This window comes from Pristis pectinata, chromosome 18, assembly GCF_009764475.1.
Source record: "Pristis pectinata isolate sPriPec2 chromosome 18, sPriPec2.1.pri, whole genome shotgun sequence".
In the NCBI taxonomy this organism is placed as follows: domain Eukaryota; kingdom Metazoa; phylum Chordata; class Chondrichthyes; order Rhinopristiformes; family Pristidae; genus Pristis; species Pristis pectinata.
The window spans coordinates 31,959,064-31,979,088 of NC_067422.1; the positions used below are offsets into that span (position 1 = coordinate 31,959,064).

Below are 20,025 nucleotides of genomic sequence, written 5' to 3' on the forward strand. Positions count from 1 at the left end.
GTTGCAATGATATTCTGGGCAAAGCTGCATGTCCTTCCGGTAACGTTAACCTATTAAATTCCTAACCGTTTACAGGTCGACTCGATCTGTCACCAAGAATTGTTTTACTTTTTTTGCCAAGAAGTTATGAAAATAAGCCTCCGTGTCTTCGAGGGCAGGGAAAAGGTGGACACAGGATCATAGATAGAGGGGGGAAAAAAACGAACTGCAGACATAGAAAACCTGGAATAAAAACGGAAAACTATGATTTTTTAAAGGTACAACTCAATATCATATCACAAGATCATACAAGATCACAAGAAGGCCATTCGGTCCATTGAGCCTGCTCCTATCAAAATATAGAGTCATAGATACAGCAAGGAAACGGGCTATTTGTCCCACAGGTTTGCACCATCCATCAATCACCCATTTACACTAATCCCACTGTTTCTTTTCTCAACATTGTCATCAACCGCCCCCCCCCCCCCCCCAGGTTCCACTACCCACCTACACACCAGTGGCAATTTAAGGTGGCCAACTAACTTACCAACCTGCATGTTTTTGGGATGTGGAGAAACCCACACAGCCACAGGGAGAACATGCAGACTCCACATAACCAGCACCCAAGGTCAGGATTGAAGCCAGGTCTCTGGTGCTACAAGGCAGTGGTTCCACAAGCCGCACCACTCTGCCACTTAAAATGAGATCGTCTAACCAGCCAAAGGCGCTCCATCCAAGTCTGACACATTCCCTGTTGGTTTGATCACCTTTATATTTGTTACTGGATTTTCTTCTCGAGTCTGAAGGGGGTTAGTTGGATAGCGCCAGGAAATGGACACTGCCATTCCAATGTAGAATCAAACAGTGCAAGTTTGACCCGGTGCCGAGTCCATCGCGCAAAACAGTGTCCCCTCCGATGACTCTACATTTCCCACTGCCTCAGGAAAGCAGCTAACATAATCAAGGACCCCTCCCACCCCAGTCATTTTCTCTTCTCCCCCTTCCTGTCAGGCAGAAGATAGAAGAGCTTGAGAACACATACCATCGATGTGATTGGATCCCACCTCCAATCACATCTTCCCCTCGCCGCCCCTTGATAATGTTGTTATCAAACTCCATTCAAGAGTCTGATAATAGCTTCTATCCCGCTGTTATCAGACTCTTGAATGGACCTCTCATATGCTGAAAGGTGAACTCTTAATCTCACAATCTACCTCATTGTGGCCCTTGCACTTTATTTGTCTACCTGCACTGCACTTTCTCCGTAACTGCAACATATTCTGCTTTCTTTTTACTACCTCGATGTACTTATGTGTGGAATGATCTGCCTGGATGGCATGCAAAACAAAAGCTTTTCACTGCATCTCAGTACATGTGACAATAATAAACCAGTCCAATCCAATGTCCATGCTCCTGCTCATTGATTGCTTTTCCGTATTTCTCTCCCAGTTGTGTTGTTCTCTCTGAAGTTATTTTTTTATGTTGAATTAACTTCTCACGACCTTATGTTTATGGCGACACTGATTTCCTCCGATTCGCAGACTTCTGCTCTTACCCCACCTCCCTCCAAACAGAACGGAGGTTGAGTTCTCTTGGTCCCCATCTTTTCCCCCCACACCCCCAGCTTCTGCATCCAGCACATCATCCTTCTTCATTTCCACTAGCTGCAATGGGATCCCACCACCAATCACATCTTCCCCTCCCCACCCCTTGATAAGAATGTAGTGAGAATGAAAAGGCAGGATTAATGTAGGATTCATGTAGATGGGTGGTTGATGGCCAGAGTGGACTCAGTGGGCTGAAGGGCCTTCTTCTGTGGACTTAAGTAGGACAACATAGTTGTCCTGATAGGCTATAAAGGGAGTCTAGCTATGTACAACTGATCTTGAGAATGTTTTATCTCATGTACGAAATAAATGGACATTTAAAAAAAATATCTTCACGGTTGGAGGAGAAATTGAAATCATGAGAGCCCAAAATGATATATGAGCATAAGAAAGCAATATTTTTGACAGGGATTAGACCAGATGCATCTGGTGAAAGAGTTCTTGTTTAAACGTTGTGGAGACATTTTAATCCAAACCCATTAAGAATAATTGAAAGCTGCAAGCCTTGGATAAGGAGACAGGAGGACCAGGCAATTAGTGAGTACGTTATTAGCAGTGACGAATTTATTCTTGCCGTGCAACTTAAGTGCATTTTTGGATTGAGTCTTACCAGGCTGATCTGAGTCTGAACTGATCAGTGAAAGAATTCAATTAAAGCTTTTTGCCCTGATGAGACCTGACATTTAAACATGAATCCAACATTTCTGATTAGCTGAAAATAGCCTCCAAGAATTTCAGGCACTAGATGCAACTGATAAAGCTGCAATCCAGAGTCAGAGAGGTGCAGCAATATCCAAGTCTTTGAAACTGAGTCTGAAGCATCCCATTGAGATCAATCAGTTTCTATCTTTCCACTGGCCATCATTCAGCCCATTCTTGTTGATTTAGAAAGAAAGGTCATATTTTGACAGCTAGCAGATCTAAGGCTAAGAAAAGCAGCAAAATGATTTTTAGCAGCATTTGAAACAGTAGAGAGGAGAACATCACAGTTTGGAAGTTTATTCTGATAACGAGGAACTAGGATTGTTTCATATCTATGCAGTAATGACAGCAAACAGACTGATTTTCATATGAAAATATTGACTAACAACTGTACATTGATAAATGAATTGGTGTTGCAATAAGTCAAGACACTTCGTCCAGCAAGCTTGGCCATACACCATTGAGGGAAAGCACAATCACATTGAAAACCTACTCTGGTGAAGTCTTATAGTCCATTAGGGCAAAAGGACTGCACAGTGCAATGTAATGGACAAAAAACTAAAGCTTTCTATCATTGTAGTAAATTATGAAAACAGGCCATCTTTACTGGGAAAGGATTTGCTGAGACAAGCCAAGCTAGGTTGGAGGGATGTTTTCTGCATTGGATCTAGGTTCCTTATGCATGATTCACAAAAGGGGAATATGCAGAGTATAGCAAGACTAAGAAAGTTAACAGGTTGTAGTTAGTTGAATTAAACAGGAAAACGGGGAGTTATGCTTCAGTTATATAAGGCATCAGGGGCAACAGGGAAATCTATGTGTGGAGCCAGGGGATATGAGTAAGAACTTAAATGCATACCTCTCATCAATATTCACCAGTGCATTATCCTTTTGAGGATGGAGAGTTAGGGGAGGGGGTATGCTGATATTCTTCAACATATTTGTGTCAGGAAGGAGGAAATTAAAGACATTGGCACACATTAAGGAAATAAACCGCCAAGGCCTGACAGGATCTATCCCAAGATACTACAGAAAGCAAAGGAGGAGATTGCTGGGGCTCTGACAGAGATTTTTGCATCCTCGTTAGCCTTGGGTGATATACCAGAGGACTGGAAGCTGCTGGCATGTCTTCCTGCTCTGCATTTTGTAACTCCTACATCCTTTTGTCGATGGTCTCACTCCTTAGCTGCTTCCGTTCACTCATTGACCAGATAACCTTGTTTACAGCGCATCCCCATAATCACCCCAGTTTTACCCTATCAGGGATGTTCCCCCTTCCCTACCCTCCCTGCAGCTTACCAAACTTCTCAGACCTCAGAGGATCTATCTTGGGCCCACCACATTGATGCAACCATAAAGAAGGCACGCCAGCTGCTCTACTTTATTAGGATTTTGAGGAGATTTGGTATGTCACCAAAGACTCTTGCAAATTTCTACAGATGTACGGTGGAGAGTATTCTGACTTGCTGCGTCACCACCTGGTATGGAGGCTCCAATGCTCAGGATCAAAAGGGGCTGCGGAGGGTTGCCAGCTCCATCACAGGCACAAACCTCCCCACCATTGAGGATATCTTCAAGAGGCAATGCCTCAAGAAGGCAGCATCCATCACTAAGGACCCTCAACACCATGGACATGCCCTCTTCTCGTTACTACCATTGGGGAGGAGGTACAGGAGCCTGAAGACCCACACTCAACATTTCAGTAACAGCTTCTTCCCCTCCGCCATCAGATTTCTGAACAGTCCATGAACCTATGAACACTACCTTGTTATTCTTCTTTTGCACTATTTATTTACCTTTGTAACTTATAGTAATTTTTATGTCTTGCACTGTACTGCTAGTGCAAAACAACAAATTTCACGACATATTTCAGTGATAATAAATCTGATTCTGATTCTGATTCTGATTCCTCTCCTTCCCTATTCTGATAAAATATCTTTGACCTGAAATATTAGCTCCGCTTCTCTTCCCACAGATGTGGCCTGATCTGCTCAGTATTTCCCAGCATTTTCTGTTTTTATTCTACGAAAGGCGATGGTTGGCTTCCAGTCCCTCAGGCCTATTGTATCTGTACCTCAGCACCATCTGTTTGCAACCTTTAGTTGTCTGGCTGTAAAAACTCATTACCTCATGTAACCCATCTCAGATAATCTATTGGTAAATCCCTCACCTTTATCGCCTCCAGACAAAGCTCTCCCAGTGCTCATTGCTGACCTCTCACTCTCCGGACTCCATAAACCATTAGTAATTCAGGAACAGTTCTGACCAGGCTATTGATTTATGATGAGACCTGAAATGCAAACACAACCTATTAAACAGGACGCCCTAACTGTCATCAGGGTTTCCTGATCATATTTCACATTTTGCGGTCTTTTTCCTTGAGAACCAAAACCTTAGGCCATTGTCTATGATGTAAAATTGCTTATGCTAAATAAAAGCTGTGCATACTCGCTGTAACTTCAGCTGTTGGTCTACCTGATGCAGTTATCATTAATCTGCCAAGGAGAAACTGAATTACTCCTGGGAGCATTTTCACAAGATCACAAGAAAAAAGAGCAGAAGTAGGCCATTCGGCCCATCAAGTCTCCTCCGCCACTTCATGAGATAAACTATTCTCCCATATAGCCCCAATTTCCGGCCTTTTCCCCATATCCCTTGATACTCTAACTAATTAGATACCTATCAATCTGCTCCTTAAATACCCCCAATGATTGGGCCTCCATAGCTGTATGTGGCAATGAATTCCATAAATCCACGACCCTCTAGCTAAAGAAATTTCTCCTCATCTCTGTTCTAAATGGGTACCCTCTAATTCTAAGACTGTGCCCTCTTGTCCTGGACTCACCCACCAAAGGAAACAACTTAGCCACGTCTACTCTGTCCAGTCCTTTCAACATTCGAAATGTTTCTATGAGGTCCCCTCTCATTCTTCTGTACTCCAGTGAATACAGCCCAAAAGCCAACAAACGCTCCTCGTATGTAAGCCCTTTCATTCCTGGAATCATCCTCGTAAATCTTCTCTTAACCCTCTCCAACATCAGTACATCCTTTCTAAGGTAAGGGGCCCAAAACTGCACACAGTACTCCAAATGAGGTCTCACCAGTGCCCCATAGAGCCTCATCAACACATCCTTACTTGATATTTTATATAAGTAAATTGAAATTGGTGCATCACAGCGTAAAGGCACAAGGTTTAGTTTCATGAAGGGGCTTTGGGGTGCAACTAACCCCACAGGAACACTAGGACCCTGTCAGCCTGGCCTCTCATTGTAGTTCCACACTTCCAAATGCGCTCAAAGCTCCTTGTTATAGGTAGAACCATAAAAATTATCAAAAGAATTGCTGGAAACACTCAGCAAGTCAGGCAGCATCTGTGCAAAAGAGAAACAATTAATATTTCAGGTTGATGTGTGCCAGAGTAAACAGTGGTATGACAGGAATGTCCACCTCTCAAGAACTGATTAATAAAAAATAGAGTTTTGGCATTCTTCTTGGCGATTTTTTAATGTTTAGAATGAATTATGGATGTGTTCAGGGAACTGGATGGACTTGCCACTCTAACTCTAATTTCAGGTAGCCTTTTCAAAGAGTGTGATCATTTTATATTATTGGGGGAAACATTGCGTTGGCTAGATATTGTTTATCGCTGGGTTTGAAACGGAAATGACCAAATCTGTATTTACTTTTCCTTCTAGTTTTCTTTGTGTTGCTGCAATCTCAGACTTTGCAAACATGCAATTCAAGATACAGTACTTTAATGTGAAAGCCTTTCATGTTCTTTAGGAACAGATAAAGGACATTGGTAATTTACAGCATCTTTCACATCTTTTGATCTTTCAATAATTCTTTACCTCAATTTCTAGTTTGATGTCAATTTAAAAAGCATCTAATTTAAGATTCTTTGCATAAACATATCTTGTATTTATTATGATAACAAATGGTGAAAAGGTTAGACACAAGATCAATTAGGTTTAGTGCAGACAATACAGAAGAATAATGAGAGGTTACATAAGATAAAAGCTACTGTTCTAAATATGGTGCAAGAGCAGAGCGACCTGGGGATAGGGGTGCATACATCATTGAAAACAGAAGGCCACGTTGACAAAGTGGTTAATAAGGCAGACTCAATAAGGCTTTATCTATAGAGGCATAGAGTATAAAATTGGGGAAATCATGTTGAACCTTTATAAGACACTGGTCTGGCCTTAACTAGAGTAATGTGTTCAATTCTGGTTGCCACATTATAGGAAGGATGTGAACAAGATTTATAAGACTATATGTACAAGGGTAAGTTAGAGAGGCTGAGCCCGTTCTTTTAAGAGAAGGCTGAAGGCAGATTTGGTAGAGCTACATAAAAGACAAGGATTTGGACAGAGTCCATTGTGGAAGGCTTCTCCCTAAAAGGTGGTCAAATGGAATTGATGGAGTCATGAGGATAAACCCATTTATGCAGTGTGTACTTGGAACCTGGATTGTCCTGCCTGCAGATGTGGTGAAGGTAGGTTCCATCATGGCCTTGAAGAGGGAATTCGATAAATATATGGTGGAGGAACCTTTGCAAGGCTATAGAGAAAGGCCCAGGGGGTAGAACTTGCGAATTGCTCTACTAGAGTGTTGGCATGGATATGATAGGTTGAATGGCCCCTGTCTGCACTGTAACATTCTATGATTCTGTGATTATTATTGAAAATAGTAAAAGGGCCCACTGTGGTTCACTAGGCAATGATGAATAATAGACTCCAATGTTTTCTGGATGACAGATGTTAGACCAACTAGCCTGCAGTTCTCTGCTTTCTCTCATTCCCCCCTCTTGAACAGCATTACTACATTAGGTATTTTCTAATCCACTGGGATCTTTTAGAATCCAAAGAATTTTGAGAGAACACAATTAATGCATCCCTTAACTGTGTGGTCACTTTGATCAGAAGCCTGGAATTCAGGCCGGTAAAACCAAATAACTTGTTAATTTTCAACTCATTTGTTCAGCTAGTTCTCCTTTTCTCTAGTGTTACTGCCTGAAGTTCTTCCCCCACTTTTACCTCCTTATTTCTGACTATTTTTGCTTTTAGTATTTTCCACTGCAAGAATAGAAACACAGATTGTTTTCTGTCATTGGCTTATTTCCTATTTTTAGTTTGTTTTTTCACATTCTAAGGGCCAACATTTAGTTTTGATACTCTCTTCCTTTTGATATACTTGTCAAAGTCTCCCAATCTCTTTCTATACTTTTTGCTACATTCTAATAATGTTTTAGTTGTCCATTGCTGATTTATGACTTTCTCCCAACTGCATGTCTTTCCATCATATTCTTTCTCTGTCAACCTTTATTAACTTTAACTTCTTTAGCAATCTATATATGGATCCTCTTCCCTGTAGAAATGTTATGTGTGTATTTTTATTGAGAATTATGATTTTCTTTCTTTGAGCATCTACTGATACCAATTTACCATCATATTTTTTCATATAAATTCCCAATGCATTTTGCCAAATCTCTCTGCATACCTGTGTAATTGCATTTATTTTATTTTACGACCTTAGGCTCATAAGTTTGTCACTCACAAAATGATGTGAAATAATATTCACGAAAGATCCGTTACTATGATATCATGAATTAATCCTGTTTGAGTATACATGACTAGATCTATAACGTCATGCGCATGAGCTGCCACAGTCCTTCACTACCTCCGTCTTTCCCAATGCTTGTAATTATGATTTAGTCATAGCTATTATTTGAGTCTCTAATCCTGTGCTCAGGAGGAGGTCCTTCATTAGATTAGCCTCATAAAGAACTAACCAATGATATGTTACTGGACTTGGCTGCATTTCCTCAACTGCCAATCAGCATGCATGAAGCAACAACCATAACTAAAGTGCACCATTATTGCATTGCCATTGAGGGATTCTTGCTCTGTGTAATTTAACTGCTGATTTTCCCACACCATACCCCGACTGCAATTCACAAGCTTTAAAGTACTTTGGCGCTATCTGGAAACATTAAACAAGTGCAAGTTTCTTTTTTTGTTGCACTGGTTCCCTTTCTGCCAAACATTTTCAACAAGTGACACATGTAAGTTAAACTTGAACAATCTACATCAATAAATTTAAAGGATTATTTATTCCAATTTATGGTTATTTCACAATCTCACCTGAATGTGTTATAAGTGGAACAATGGTTAAACACATAAGGACAGAGGAAATGGGACCAAGTGTAAACCATTCAGCCCTCTGAGTCTGCTCCACCATTCATCAAGATCATGGCTGATCTTTGACATCATTGCCATTTCCCCGAACCTTTGCCATATCCCTTGAGACCTCAAATGTCCAAAAATCTATTGATCTCTGTTTTGAAAGCAGTCAGTGACTGAGCCACCACAGTCCTGTGGAGTGGACAATTCCAACAATTCACCACCTTTTGAATGAAGAATTTTCTGCTCATTTCAGGTCCACCACTTCTTTTGAAACAGTGACTCTTTGTTCTAAACTCCTTAACAGGAGAAATATCCTCCCTGCATCTACCTTGAGCTCTTGAAGTACTTTGTATGTCTCAATGAAGTTACTTCTCATTCTTCTCAGCTTAAGAGAATAGAGGCCCAGCCTACGCAATATCTCCTCATACAAGTGACCTGCTATCACAGGAACCAGTCATGTGACTCCCCACTTCCTTTGTAACAAGTATTTCAGGTAAGGAGAACAAAGTTGTGCGTGAAGCTCCAGATGTGATCTGACCAAGGCCCTGTATTTGCCTGTACTCTTGTAGTCAAATCCTTTCGCAGTAAAGGCCAACATGCCATTCGCCTTCCTAATTGCCAGCCTCACCTGTATATTAGTTTCAGTGACTTATGTACATAGCCACCCAGGTTTCATTGAACATCAACATTTCCCAATCTCTCACCATTTAAAATATACTGATCATTTCTCATGTTCTCCCCAAGTGGATAACTTCACATTTTCCACAGTACTGTCCAATGCCGTGTTGTTGTCCTTCACTTAGCTAGGTCTATATCCCCTTGAAACCTCTTTACACTTTCTTCACTACACTTGGCCTCCTCAGCCAAATCATTGAAGTACATTGTGACTAGTTGGAACCGAAGTACCAACACCAGCGGTACTTCACTGTTCACACTCTGCCAATTTGAGAAGGACCCATTGATTTCCACTCTTTGTTTTCTGTCTGTTAACCAACTCTTAATCCACTTTGGTACTTACTTCCAATTCCACTTGCTCTAACCTTGTTCAGCAACCTCCTGCATGGGACCTTATCAAAAGCCATCTGAAAACTTAAATACTCTGGTTCTCCCTCATCTTCTCTATTAGCTGGATCCTCAAAGAACGCCAATAGATTAGCCATACATGATTTCCCTTTCATAAATCTATTTAGATTTTACTCAGTTGTAGTATTATTTTTCTAAGTTTCTTGATCACAAATCCTTTATCATAAATTTCACCATCTTCCCAATGACTGATGTCAGGCTAGTAAAATGATAGTGCCCTGTTTTCTCCCTCCTTTCTTAAACATTGGTGCCTCATTTGTTATCCTCCAATCTTCTAGAACCATTCCAGAATCAATAATATCTTGGAAGATGTTAACCAGAGCATTTGCTGTCCTTATTGCCACTTCTTTCAAATCTCTGGGATGTAAATTATTAGATCACAGAACATAGAACACTACAGTACAGTACAGGCCCTTCAGCCCACAATGTTGTGCCAACATTTTATCCTGCTCTAAGATCTATCTAACCCTTCCCTCCCACATCGCCCCCTATTTTTCCATCATTCATGTGTCCATCTAAGAGTCTCTTAAATGTCTCTAATGTATCTGCCCCCACAACCTCTGCCAGCAGTGCCTTCCACACACTCACCACTCTCTGTGTAAAAAAACTTACCCCTGACATCCCCCTTATATCTTCCTCCAATCACCTCAAAATTATGTCCCCTCGTGTTAGCCATTGTCGCCCTGGGAAAAAGTCTCCGACTGTCCACTCGATCTACGCCTCTTATCACCTTGTATGCCTCTATCAAGTCACCTCTCATCCTCCTTCTCTCCAAAGAGAAAAGCCCTAGCTTGCTCCTAAAGATCCTTTGGATATTTAAAATTTCAGGCTCATTAACTCCTTGCAGTTATTTTTTACTAACAATAATTTCTTTTACTTCTTCCTTTGCATTGGACCCTTGATCCTCTGGGTACTTCTGGAAAGATTCCTGTATGCTCTTCTGTGAAGTATTAGTTTAATTCCTCTACAATTTATTTATACCCCATGATAAATTCTCCCGATTCTGTCTGTAATGGTCCGACATTTTCCCTCAGTACGCTTTTTGATTTGATGTTTCTCATTATTTACTCTCCTATTTTGTTTTATCTTTCTTTATCAGTTTTATTGTCATGCTTTCCTAAATGCTGAAATGCTTCTATCCCTCAGGGTTACTAACTTCCTTGCAATTTTATAAGCCTTTCTTTAGATATAACACTATCTCTTCTCTAATCCAAGGTAGGACCATGTTTCCTGCTGTGTCTTTGTGCCTTAAAGAATGTATATTTGTTGCAAATTTTATAATATTTCTTTAAATGTTAGCCATTTCTTCTTTATTGTCATTCCTTTAAGGCAGGTTCCCAGCCTACACAGCTAACCCAACCTTCATACATTCATAACTTCATTCCTTTTAATTAAAAGCCTAGTTTTGGATTGAACTAAATCACTTTTGAACTTAATATAAAATTCTACTATATTATGGTCACTCTTCCCTGAGGGCTGCTTTCCAACAAGATTAGTCATTAACCCTGTAAATCAAGCCCTTTAACATTTCTCTGCGCTCTGATCTAACTTGTTACTCGCCTTTGTTTCTGCAGCCTATTTATTTTGCTTACTGCATCTCTAACTTCCACTTTCAGCTCAATTTCTTCCCCCCTTGACTCTCCATTCAGGTTCTCATCCCAGTGCCAAGTTAGTCTAAAACTTTTCCAAGATGTGTTTGCTACTGATGTTGCTCCTGGAAGTTGAGGTGTAACCTGCTGACATCACAGGTCTCACCTGGCCCAGAAATGGTCCCAAATTCCCAGAAGTCGAAAGGCCTCTGTCCTGCACAATCTCTCCAGTCATGCATTTGTTTGCTCTATTGTCCTTTAATGTGGCCCTGCTAGTAATCCTGAGATTAATAACTTTGGGGTAGGCAGTCTTTCAAATTGGTGCAAGTGTTGAGTCAACACTGTTGCCGTCACCTCACTAAAGTCCTCTGACTCACCAAAGTCTCCAATCTGAGGATTACTGTGGTTAAGTAGTTTAAAAAAGGAAACCAATAATTTAATGACAGAGTCCTCAGATTGAAGGAATACTGATGCAGAGTATCTTAGGTCATGTTCCTCTGTAAACTTTCCTGTTATATAAACCTGACTAGAATATACGAGTTGGGATGTTACAGAACATAGAACATTACACACAGTACAGGCCCTTCAGCCCACAATGTTGTGCCGACATTTTATCCTGCTCTAATATCTATCTAACCCTTCCCTCCCACATAGCCCTCCATTTTTCTATCATTCATATGGCTATCTAAGAGTCTCTTATACGTATGTCCCTAATGTATCTGCCCCCACAACCTCTCCCGGCAGTACGTTCCACGCACCTACCACTCTCTGTGTAAAAAAAAACTTACCTCTGACATCCCCCTTATACTTCCAATCACCTTAAAACTATGCCCCCTCATGTTAGCCACTGTCACACTAGGAAAAAGTCTCTGACTGTCTGCTCGATCTATGCCTCTTATCATCTTGTACACCTCTATCAAGTCATGTCTCATCCTCCTTCTCTCCAAAGAGGAAAGCCCTAGCTCACTCAACCTATCCTCATAAGACATGCTCTGTTATGGTAAGGCATGTTGTGTTGCAACATTATAAAATACTGGTTAGACTGCACTTGGAATACTGTGTGCAGTTCTGTTTGTCACTGTACAGGAAGGATGTGATTGTGCTGCAAAGAGTGCAGAAGAGATTCAGTAGGATGTTGCCTGGACTGGAGGACTTTAGTATGGGGAGAGATTGGATAGGCTGGGCTTGTTTTTCTCTGGACAGAAGGTGGTTGATTGATGACCTGATAGAAGTATATAAGATTAAGAGATAGGGTAGATAATCAAAATCTCTTTTCTCCCCATGGAAAGCTATCGAAAACAAGAGGGCATAGGTTTAAGGTGAGAGGGAGGAATTTTAAAGGGGACCTGAGCAATAAGTTTTTTTATACGGAGGATGGTTGATATCTGGAACTTGTTGCCAGAGGAGGTGGTGGAATGAGATACAATTACTATGTTTAAGAGGCACTTAGACAGACACTTAACTAGGCAAGGTATAGAAGGATATGGTCCTAATGTGGGCACATGGGATAGTGTAGATGGGCAAAAAGGTCAGCATTGATGTGGTGAGATGAAGGACCAGTTTCTGTGCTGCTTGACTCTGTGGCTCTATGACCTTATGAGTACACTAGCTGATTCAGAATTTCAAACAAAAACCATCTCTGAAGTTTGCAAGGCAGTGGGAATGGCTTTTGGTACCACTTCCCGTGACATCTAGGTCCAAGGGGGACAAGCGCAGCAATGTAACATCAGCACTTCCATTCCCCTTATGAGGCACATCCTTTTATTTGAGTTCACCATGTACTATTCCTCCCAACATGTCTTCATCAGGTTTGATACCAACCGTGATGGATCTTGGATATTAAGCAGTTTTTAATTGCCATTGAGTCAAGGTCCTTCTTTGGGTCAATGCGGAGGCATCGTCACCATAAGGATTGTGACCATTCCAGGGGAAAGTCCACCACCATCTCAGGGCAATTCAATATTGGCAACAAATTTGGACTTGCCAGTATCATTCTCATCCTGAGAACAAATAATAAAAGTAACATATTTTTCCAATTCCAATTCAGAGGGGATAGAGGACTGATAGTAATTATGACTGTTAAATGACACTGCAAGGAAAATTAAATGCACTGGAGAGATGTGTTTTGTTAATATTTTTAGGATTAGTTACTTCCATTAGCTAATTAGCTTGCTCTGTTAATAGGAATTCTGCCGTCTGTGTGAATGTCAGTCTTAAGGAGATGAAGGCTAATCCCTCTAATCCATCAAGCTTTCATATGTTCAGATAAGTATGCACCTGGTGCCAGTCTGTGCAGTGTTGAGTCAGGAGGAGTCCTCTGTTGCCCTTTCTTCTTCTTGCCTCTGGGGCTGGAAATGGGAAACACCAAAAGCAGTGCCCTCTCCAAAGATATTTTGGAAGATCTCAAACTCAGCACCAAATACACAGAAGAGGAGCTCTGTGTATGGTACCAAACCTTCTTGAAGGAATGTCCAAATGGTAAGATCACCATGCCACAATTTCAGCAAATCTACTCTGGCTTCTTCCCAGATGCGGATCCCAAAGAATACGCTCAACATGTTTTCAGGAGCTTTGATACCAACTGTGATGGGACCTTGGATTTTAAGGAGTACATCATTGCCCTTCACCTCACCTCTTCTGGAAAAACTTCGCAGAAGCTTGAATGGGCTTTTTCTCTTTATGACGTGGATGGCAATGGCACAATCAACAAGCAGGAGATATTAGAAATTGTCAAGGTACAATGATATATAAATTGCATGATTCTGATTTAATATATCATTGGATATGATTCTGATTTTAAACTGTCAGAAAATTTTGTTACTCATTTTCCATTTGGAAGTCTCTTCTCTCTATTTTCCTTCAGTTTCCATCATTCCTCTGTTGAGAATCTTTTGTAGGCAGCCATTCCGATTATTTCTGCTTTGTAACCAATGGATACAAGCTATAGGAAAGAGGCTGATCGGTATTGGTATTGGTTTATTATTGTCACTTGTACTGAGGTACAGTGAAGAGCTTGTCTTACAAACCGATTGTACAGGTCAATTCATTACACAGTGCAGTTACATTGAGTCAGTACAGAGTGCATTGATGTAGTACAGGTAAAAACAATAACAGTACAGAGTAAAGTGTCAGAGCTACAGAGAAAGTGCAGTGCAATAAGGTGCGAGGTGATTCTCTCTATATTTGCCCTGCATTGAAGAAAATATCCAACCTCCTCTTTGACAATTTTAAGGCCTTTTTCCCAAAAGTGATATGCCTTCTACCATTTTGTGGCAGTAACCATTACCTTAAAAAACCTGGGAAGGGTTTTTCTATTTATATTGCAGCTTAACAGATGCCCCAGACATCCAAAGGCATCTTGCTTTTGAAATGCTGGAACTATAATGTGGATTCCTAGCAAGATGGCATACTGAGCAAATGATTGAGTGGCTGGATGATTTATTTCTTTGTGGTGTTTACTGAGGGAAGAACATTATCTCAGTTACTGGAAGAATTTCCTGATCTTATTTGAATTGTGTATCGGGCCTCATAAACTGTTTTTGTTGTTCAGTTATATATGAGAGGTAAAATACATCCCAACAATTCTGCTTTGTTGATATATCCAAAGTAAGTAATGTGTTTTCAATATCTTTGAATATGAATCAATCTTCTTACATTGCAATGCTAGAAAATATTAAGTTTTAAAGAACTGATTAAATACAGAGAAAAATTCTAAATGACATATTGGAAATATACGGTAGTGTTACTGACCTGCCCAATGTGAGCTTCATTTGAAAAATTATGTTCAAGGTATATTTTATGCTGGAGCAGTAATTCTTAAACAGATTAAAGGGCAGTAGATTCTCTGTCCTTTATTACACTTACAGAAATACAGGGGATTACAGCAATAGGCTTTTCCCATATTACAACGGTGACTGCACTTTAAAACTAATTAATCACCATACTGCCCAAAATCATTCCTTAGCATCTCCCCACCCCCTAACATCTTTATTTCCAAATTGCTGTACCATCTCCAAACTCCCCTTCCTCTCCAAATTCCTTAAACGTGTTATAACCTTTGAAATTTTTTCTGAAACTTCTATGAATCTCTCCAACCAGGATTCCACCCATGGAAGTTCTTTATCAAATTCAAAATGACCTATGATGAGACTGTTCGTCCTTCTCAACCTCCTTCAGCCTAGAACATTATCAACTGTACCATCCTCCTCCAATGCCTTATCACCAGGCTAGCTGACTGGGATTGTGCTCAGTTGGTTCCATTCTTATCTAGTTAGCTGTGGTCAGAGAGTCCCTTTCAATGGCATCCCTTTGCCTATCCATAAGGTCTACTTTGGAGACCTCCTTGGCCAGACTTTCTTGGGTGGCACAGTTCCACAGCTCTAGCTACCTGGGCTTGATTCTGATCTCCACAGCTGTCTCTGTGGAGTTTGCACGTTCCCCATGTGCCTACAGGGGTTGCCCCCGGTTGCTCCAGTTTGTTCCCTCATTCCAAAGACCAATGTGTTGGTGGGTTAACTGGCCACTGTAAAATACCCCAATTATTGATGGGTGATATGAAGATCGGGGGGAGTTTGGCAAGAATAAATTGCAGGGATATATGTAGGGGAATGGGATTGATGGGATTGCTCTGAGAGCTGGCATAGATTTGATGGGCCTCCTTCTATGTTGCAAAAAATATCAGAATGAGAATTTGAGTCTGACAGCCAAAAACACTGGTCCTAGCCACGATTCCATCCCTCTCACAGGCCTCTGCCTGAAATTACACCAGACTCTTTGCAAGTCTGGTGATATTTTTAATCCTATGATAAACTTCCAACCACATGTCCGTACATCACTACCAACACCTATACGCACCCCCGTAACACTCCAGCTGCTCAGCTCATCAGCTACTGAGATCCTCATTATTATTAGGCTTGCGTATTCCAACCCACTCCTGGCTAGTCCCTACATTCCCTCCTCTGTAAATCTGAGGTCATCCAAAACTCTGCTGTTTACGTCCTGACTCCCACCGAGATCTGTTCATCCATCAGCCCTGTATTTGCCGATCTAAGTTTTCTCCCACTCAAGTAACACCTTGATTTTAAAATTCCTACCTTGCTTTCAAATCTTGCCAAAGCATCACACCTTCCCATCTCTGCAATCTCCTCCAGCCTTATATTTCTCTGATGTTGGAGGAGATTGCAACTCCAATGCTCGTTTCTTAACAATCCCTGATTTTAATTGTTTCAACATTGATGCCTGTGCCTTCAGCTGCCAAGTCTCCAAACTTGAGAAATTCCCTTCCTAAAACTCTTTTCCCTTCTTTAATTCTCACCTTAAAAGCTATCTTTTTGAGCAAGCCTATCGTCCTTTTGGTTCTGGGTGCACAATGTTGCTTTGGAGGTGTGATAGAAGTACAGGGTGTTGTTATTGTTGTTTAGTGTTTGCAAAATGCTTTAGGATGTTCTGCAGTTACAAAAAGTGCTATATAAGTACAATGTAGGAGGTAGTGTGAAAAGGGGGTAGTGTAAAACAGGTACTAAATGATTGCCGTGCTATTAATACACGCCTGTTAAAAATTCAGGATTTAGCACACGGTTTCAAACCTAATTGTTAATTACCAATGCAGGTCCTGATGCAGGGTCTCGACCTGAAATGCTAACTATTCTTTTCCCCCAACAGATGCTGCTCTACCCACTGAGTTCTCCCAGCAGATTGTTTGTTGTTAATTACCAGGCCTTGTCTGGAGCTCCTAAATAAGAAACCTGCAAGTTCACCACTCCTATGCAGATAAGACACAAGTTTCTTGCAACAGTATATGTGGCTCCTTGCACCCACTTCCAATGAAGGAGTGAAGTATCCAGGCAGGGGCAGTACTATACAGCTAAGAGCTCAATAGAAAATTGCATAGTTTCTGTAATGTGCCACTAGATGTCTTGGTGGAGATGGTTTGGAGAAGTCTTGTTGAGATCCTTGCAGGGTGTGCCCGAAATCCTAGCAATGTTTTCAGCTTTGGCACCAATGAACATGAAATGGTCAGAATACTTAAGGTTGCTGAATATCACTTGAAGTGGTCATACAAATTGCCACCAATGAACATAGAACATAGAACAGTATAACACAGGACAGGCCTTTTGATCCACGATGTTGTATCGAGCTCATTAAACCAATGACTCCTAATTAATCTAATCCCTCTTTCCTGCACATTGACCATATCCTTCACTTTTCTGCATGGCCTGTTCCTATTAGTCAAAGGTGTTAATTAAAGATCTCGCTACTGGAACAACCTGTTTGACTGCTTCTTATGCAGTGAGCCTTCTGGCGACATGAAGATTCCACCTTCTCCATTTTGTCACATAAAAGTAATAAGTGAAAATTGTTGCTCAGATTCATTTTTCCATTATCTTGGGATTGGGAACAGGGAAAATATAAATAGGAATGAGCATTTGTCTTGATCATCTTCTGATAACACTGCTGGAAAATCTTCAAGACGTCAAACATTGAGCCCTACTGTGATTACCTTTTTTGGTTGAATAGCTCGGTGGCATGCACAGGTCAGGCCTTGACTCTTGGGGAGGATTGTAATTGTACTGTTATCTTTAGGAGAGGAAGGAAAAAAGATGATAATTTAGAAAGAGTTTTATTCTCCACTAGTCATTTACTGAAAAGTAAATGATTTGACTTATTTTGTTTACTGTGTTAATTAAAAAAATAAATATTGTTTCTCATGGAGTCATAGAGGGATACAGCATAGAAACAGGCCTTTCAGACCATGGAGTCCGTGCTGACCATCAACTACTCATTTTATACTAATCCTATATTATTTCCATTTATTTTTCCTACATTCTCATCAACTTCTCCCAAATTCTACCACTCATCTACATCGTGGGGGAAATTTATTGTGACCAATATAACCTACCAATCCACACAGCTTTGGAAGGTGGGAGGAAACCAGAGCTCCTGGGGCAAACCGACGCAGTCACATGGAGAATGTACAAACTCCACACAGACATCGCCTGAGGTCAGGGTTGAACCTGGGTCTCTGGTGCTGTGCAATGGTAGATCTACTAGCTGCGCCACTGTCCTGCCACTGTTTCTGTACATTTATGGAAAGATAAGTACAGATATCTGTGTCCTGTGAGGAATTATCATAGTCGTCTGTCAGCTTTGTGGCTGGTTTAGTGAAATCTGCTCTTTACTCCCATAGGCAATATTTAAAATGATAAATGAAGAAGAACAAAAAAGCCTGCCAGAGGATGAGAACACACCAGAGAAGAGAACTGACAAAATCTGGGAGAATTTTGGCAAGAAAGAAAATGGTAAACACATACATATGGTAAAGCGATTAAAAGGTAGACCACTGTGCAGATCAGTCTTGGGTACACGTTAAATTGACATTCTGAGGGATACAAGTTTTAAATTTGTGATAGTTCTGCACCTGTAAAGATAGATATTGATAATTTTTCATTACAATGTCATCATTGGCCTGGATGATCAGTTCCCTGATTTAAAAGCAAATTGAAAGCAATAAAAATCTCTAACTGACAATCTGCGTAGATAGTAGTCTCTGTGGTTTCCCCTACACTCCCTCAATTTACCCTGAGGGAGTCCATAAGGAATAATGGCAGAGTGTTAGTGAAAAGCAGTTGGGATGTGCACCTACATAGGGAAGCTGTCAAGTTCTTGGATATTAGTTAGAAGAACAAAGTGCATGTATTATCTGATACCATCCATGATCAATAATCCTTAAATGGCCGTTGCTGGTACAATGATTGAGTTATTAATAATCATACATTAAAAGAACTGACAGAATTAACTCTTGAAACTTTAAAATTACCATCTGCCAATTGGGATCAGATTGTTTCCAAGAGAGACTTATTAAAATAGAGCTGCTTACTGACCAGGGGATAGAAGAAATAGTAGCATGCCCAAACTTCCAGAATGAGATTAGAAATACAGTGGGAATACACAGCAGGTCTATCTGAATCTGAAGGAGAAATGAAAGTTAATACTTGGTTTTAGGGTTGGTAAAACTGAAATTCCTTTTCTGAGGCTGAGTATATTTCCAACACTTTTTTTGTTTCCTATTGAATATAATGTCTATGTTCATAAAAATGAACCAGTTATTTCCATATTTTCATGCAAATAAGCATGTTTTATGAGCTATGTTGCAAGGCAACCAAAATATAAAACAGTGGTTTCCAAAATTATGTAGATTGTGTTGAAGTGAAAACTTCTTATAAATGTAACACTTTAATTCAATGTCCTTTTTCACAGATAAATTATCAGAGGGCGAGTTTATTCAAGGCACACTGGAAAACAAGGAAATTCTCCGATTGATACAGCTAGAGCCTAAGAAAGTCAAAGAAAAGCTAACAAGCAAATAGCTTCAATATTTTACAGGCAACAACATTTTTCCAAAGACTGTTCCAAGATAGTTTACAAATTACATGTTTCTGCGTGATATAGTGCAAGAGCTGTACAATTAAAAAACTATTAAAAAAACTCACTGTACATTACCACTTTAATTTGCACTTTTACTTTACAAAGGTTATCACACATACAGTGACTGTAACTGAGATTCTCTTAATCTGGAGTGACAGCTAAAGCTTCTAATCCTCAAGGTCATTTACTGAGAGCTGAAAAATAACTTTAATGGATACTCATGTCCTAAATAAATTACATTTAATTGTATAAAAGCTAAAAGAAAATTACATAGATTTTCTTTTTCATTCTTTCCATTGCAGAATTTGAAGAGAATGCAATCTAACTAGATGAATGGGTATGCTCCTGGAATTATGTGAGGTGATTATTTTAATGGCTGTGAAGTTTAATACAAAAGGAACAGTTCCTAACATAAGGTGAAGCTCACTAATAGTCAACACATGCTGCAATAAG

General features: G+C 40.3%; 1 protein-coding gene across 1 annotated transcript; it reads left to right on the top strand.

Moving 5' to 3' along the window:
- The first annotated feature begins 13,502 nt into the window (after window positions 1–13,502).
- On the top strand, window positions 13,503–19,549 carry LOC127579973 (S-modulin-like). Its single transcript, XM_052033082.1, has 3 exons — window positions 13,503–13,883; window positions 18,335–18,446; window positions 19,405–19,549. Exons 1-3 carry the CDS (start codon window positions 13,503–13,505, stop codon window positions 19,512–19,514), a joined length of 603 nt encoding a protein of 200 aa, XP_051889042.1. The 3' UTR covers window positions 19,515–19,549.
- Window positions 19,550–20,025: the final 476 nt, after the last annotated feature.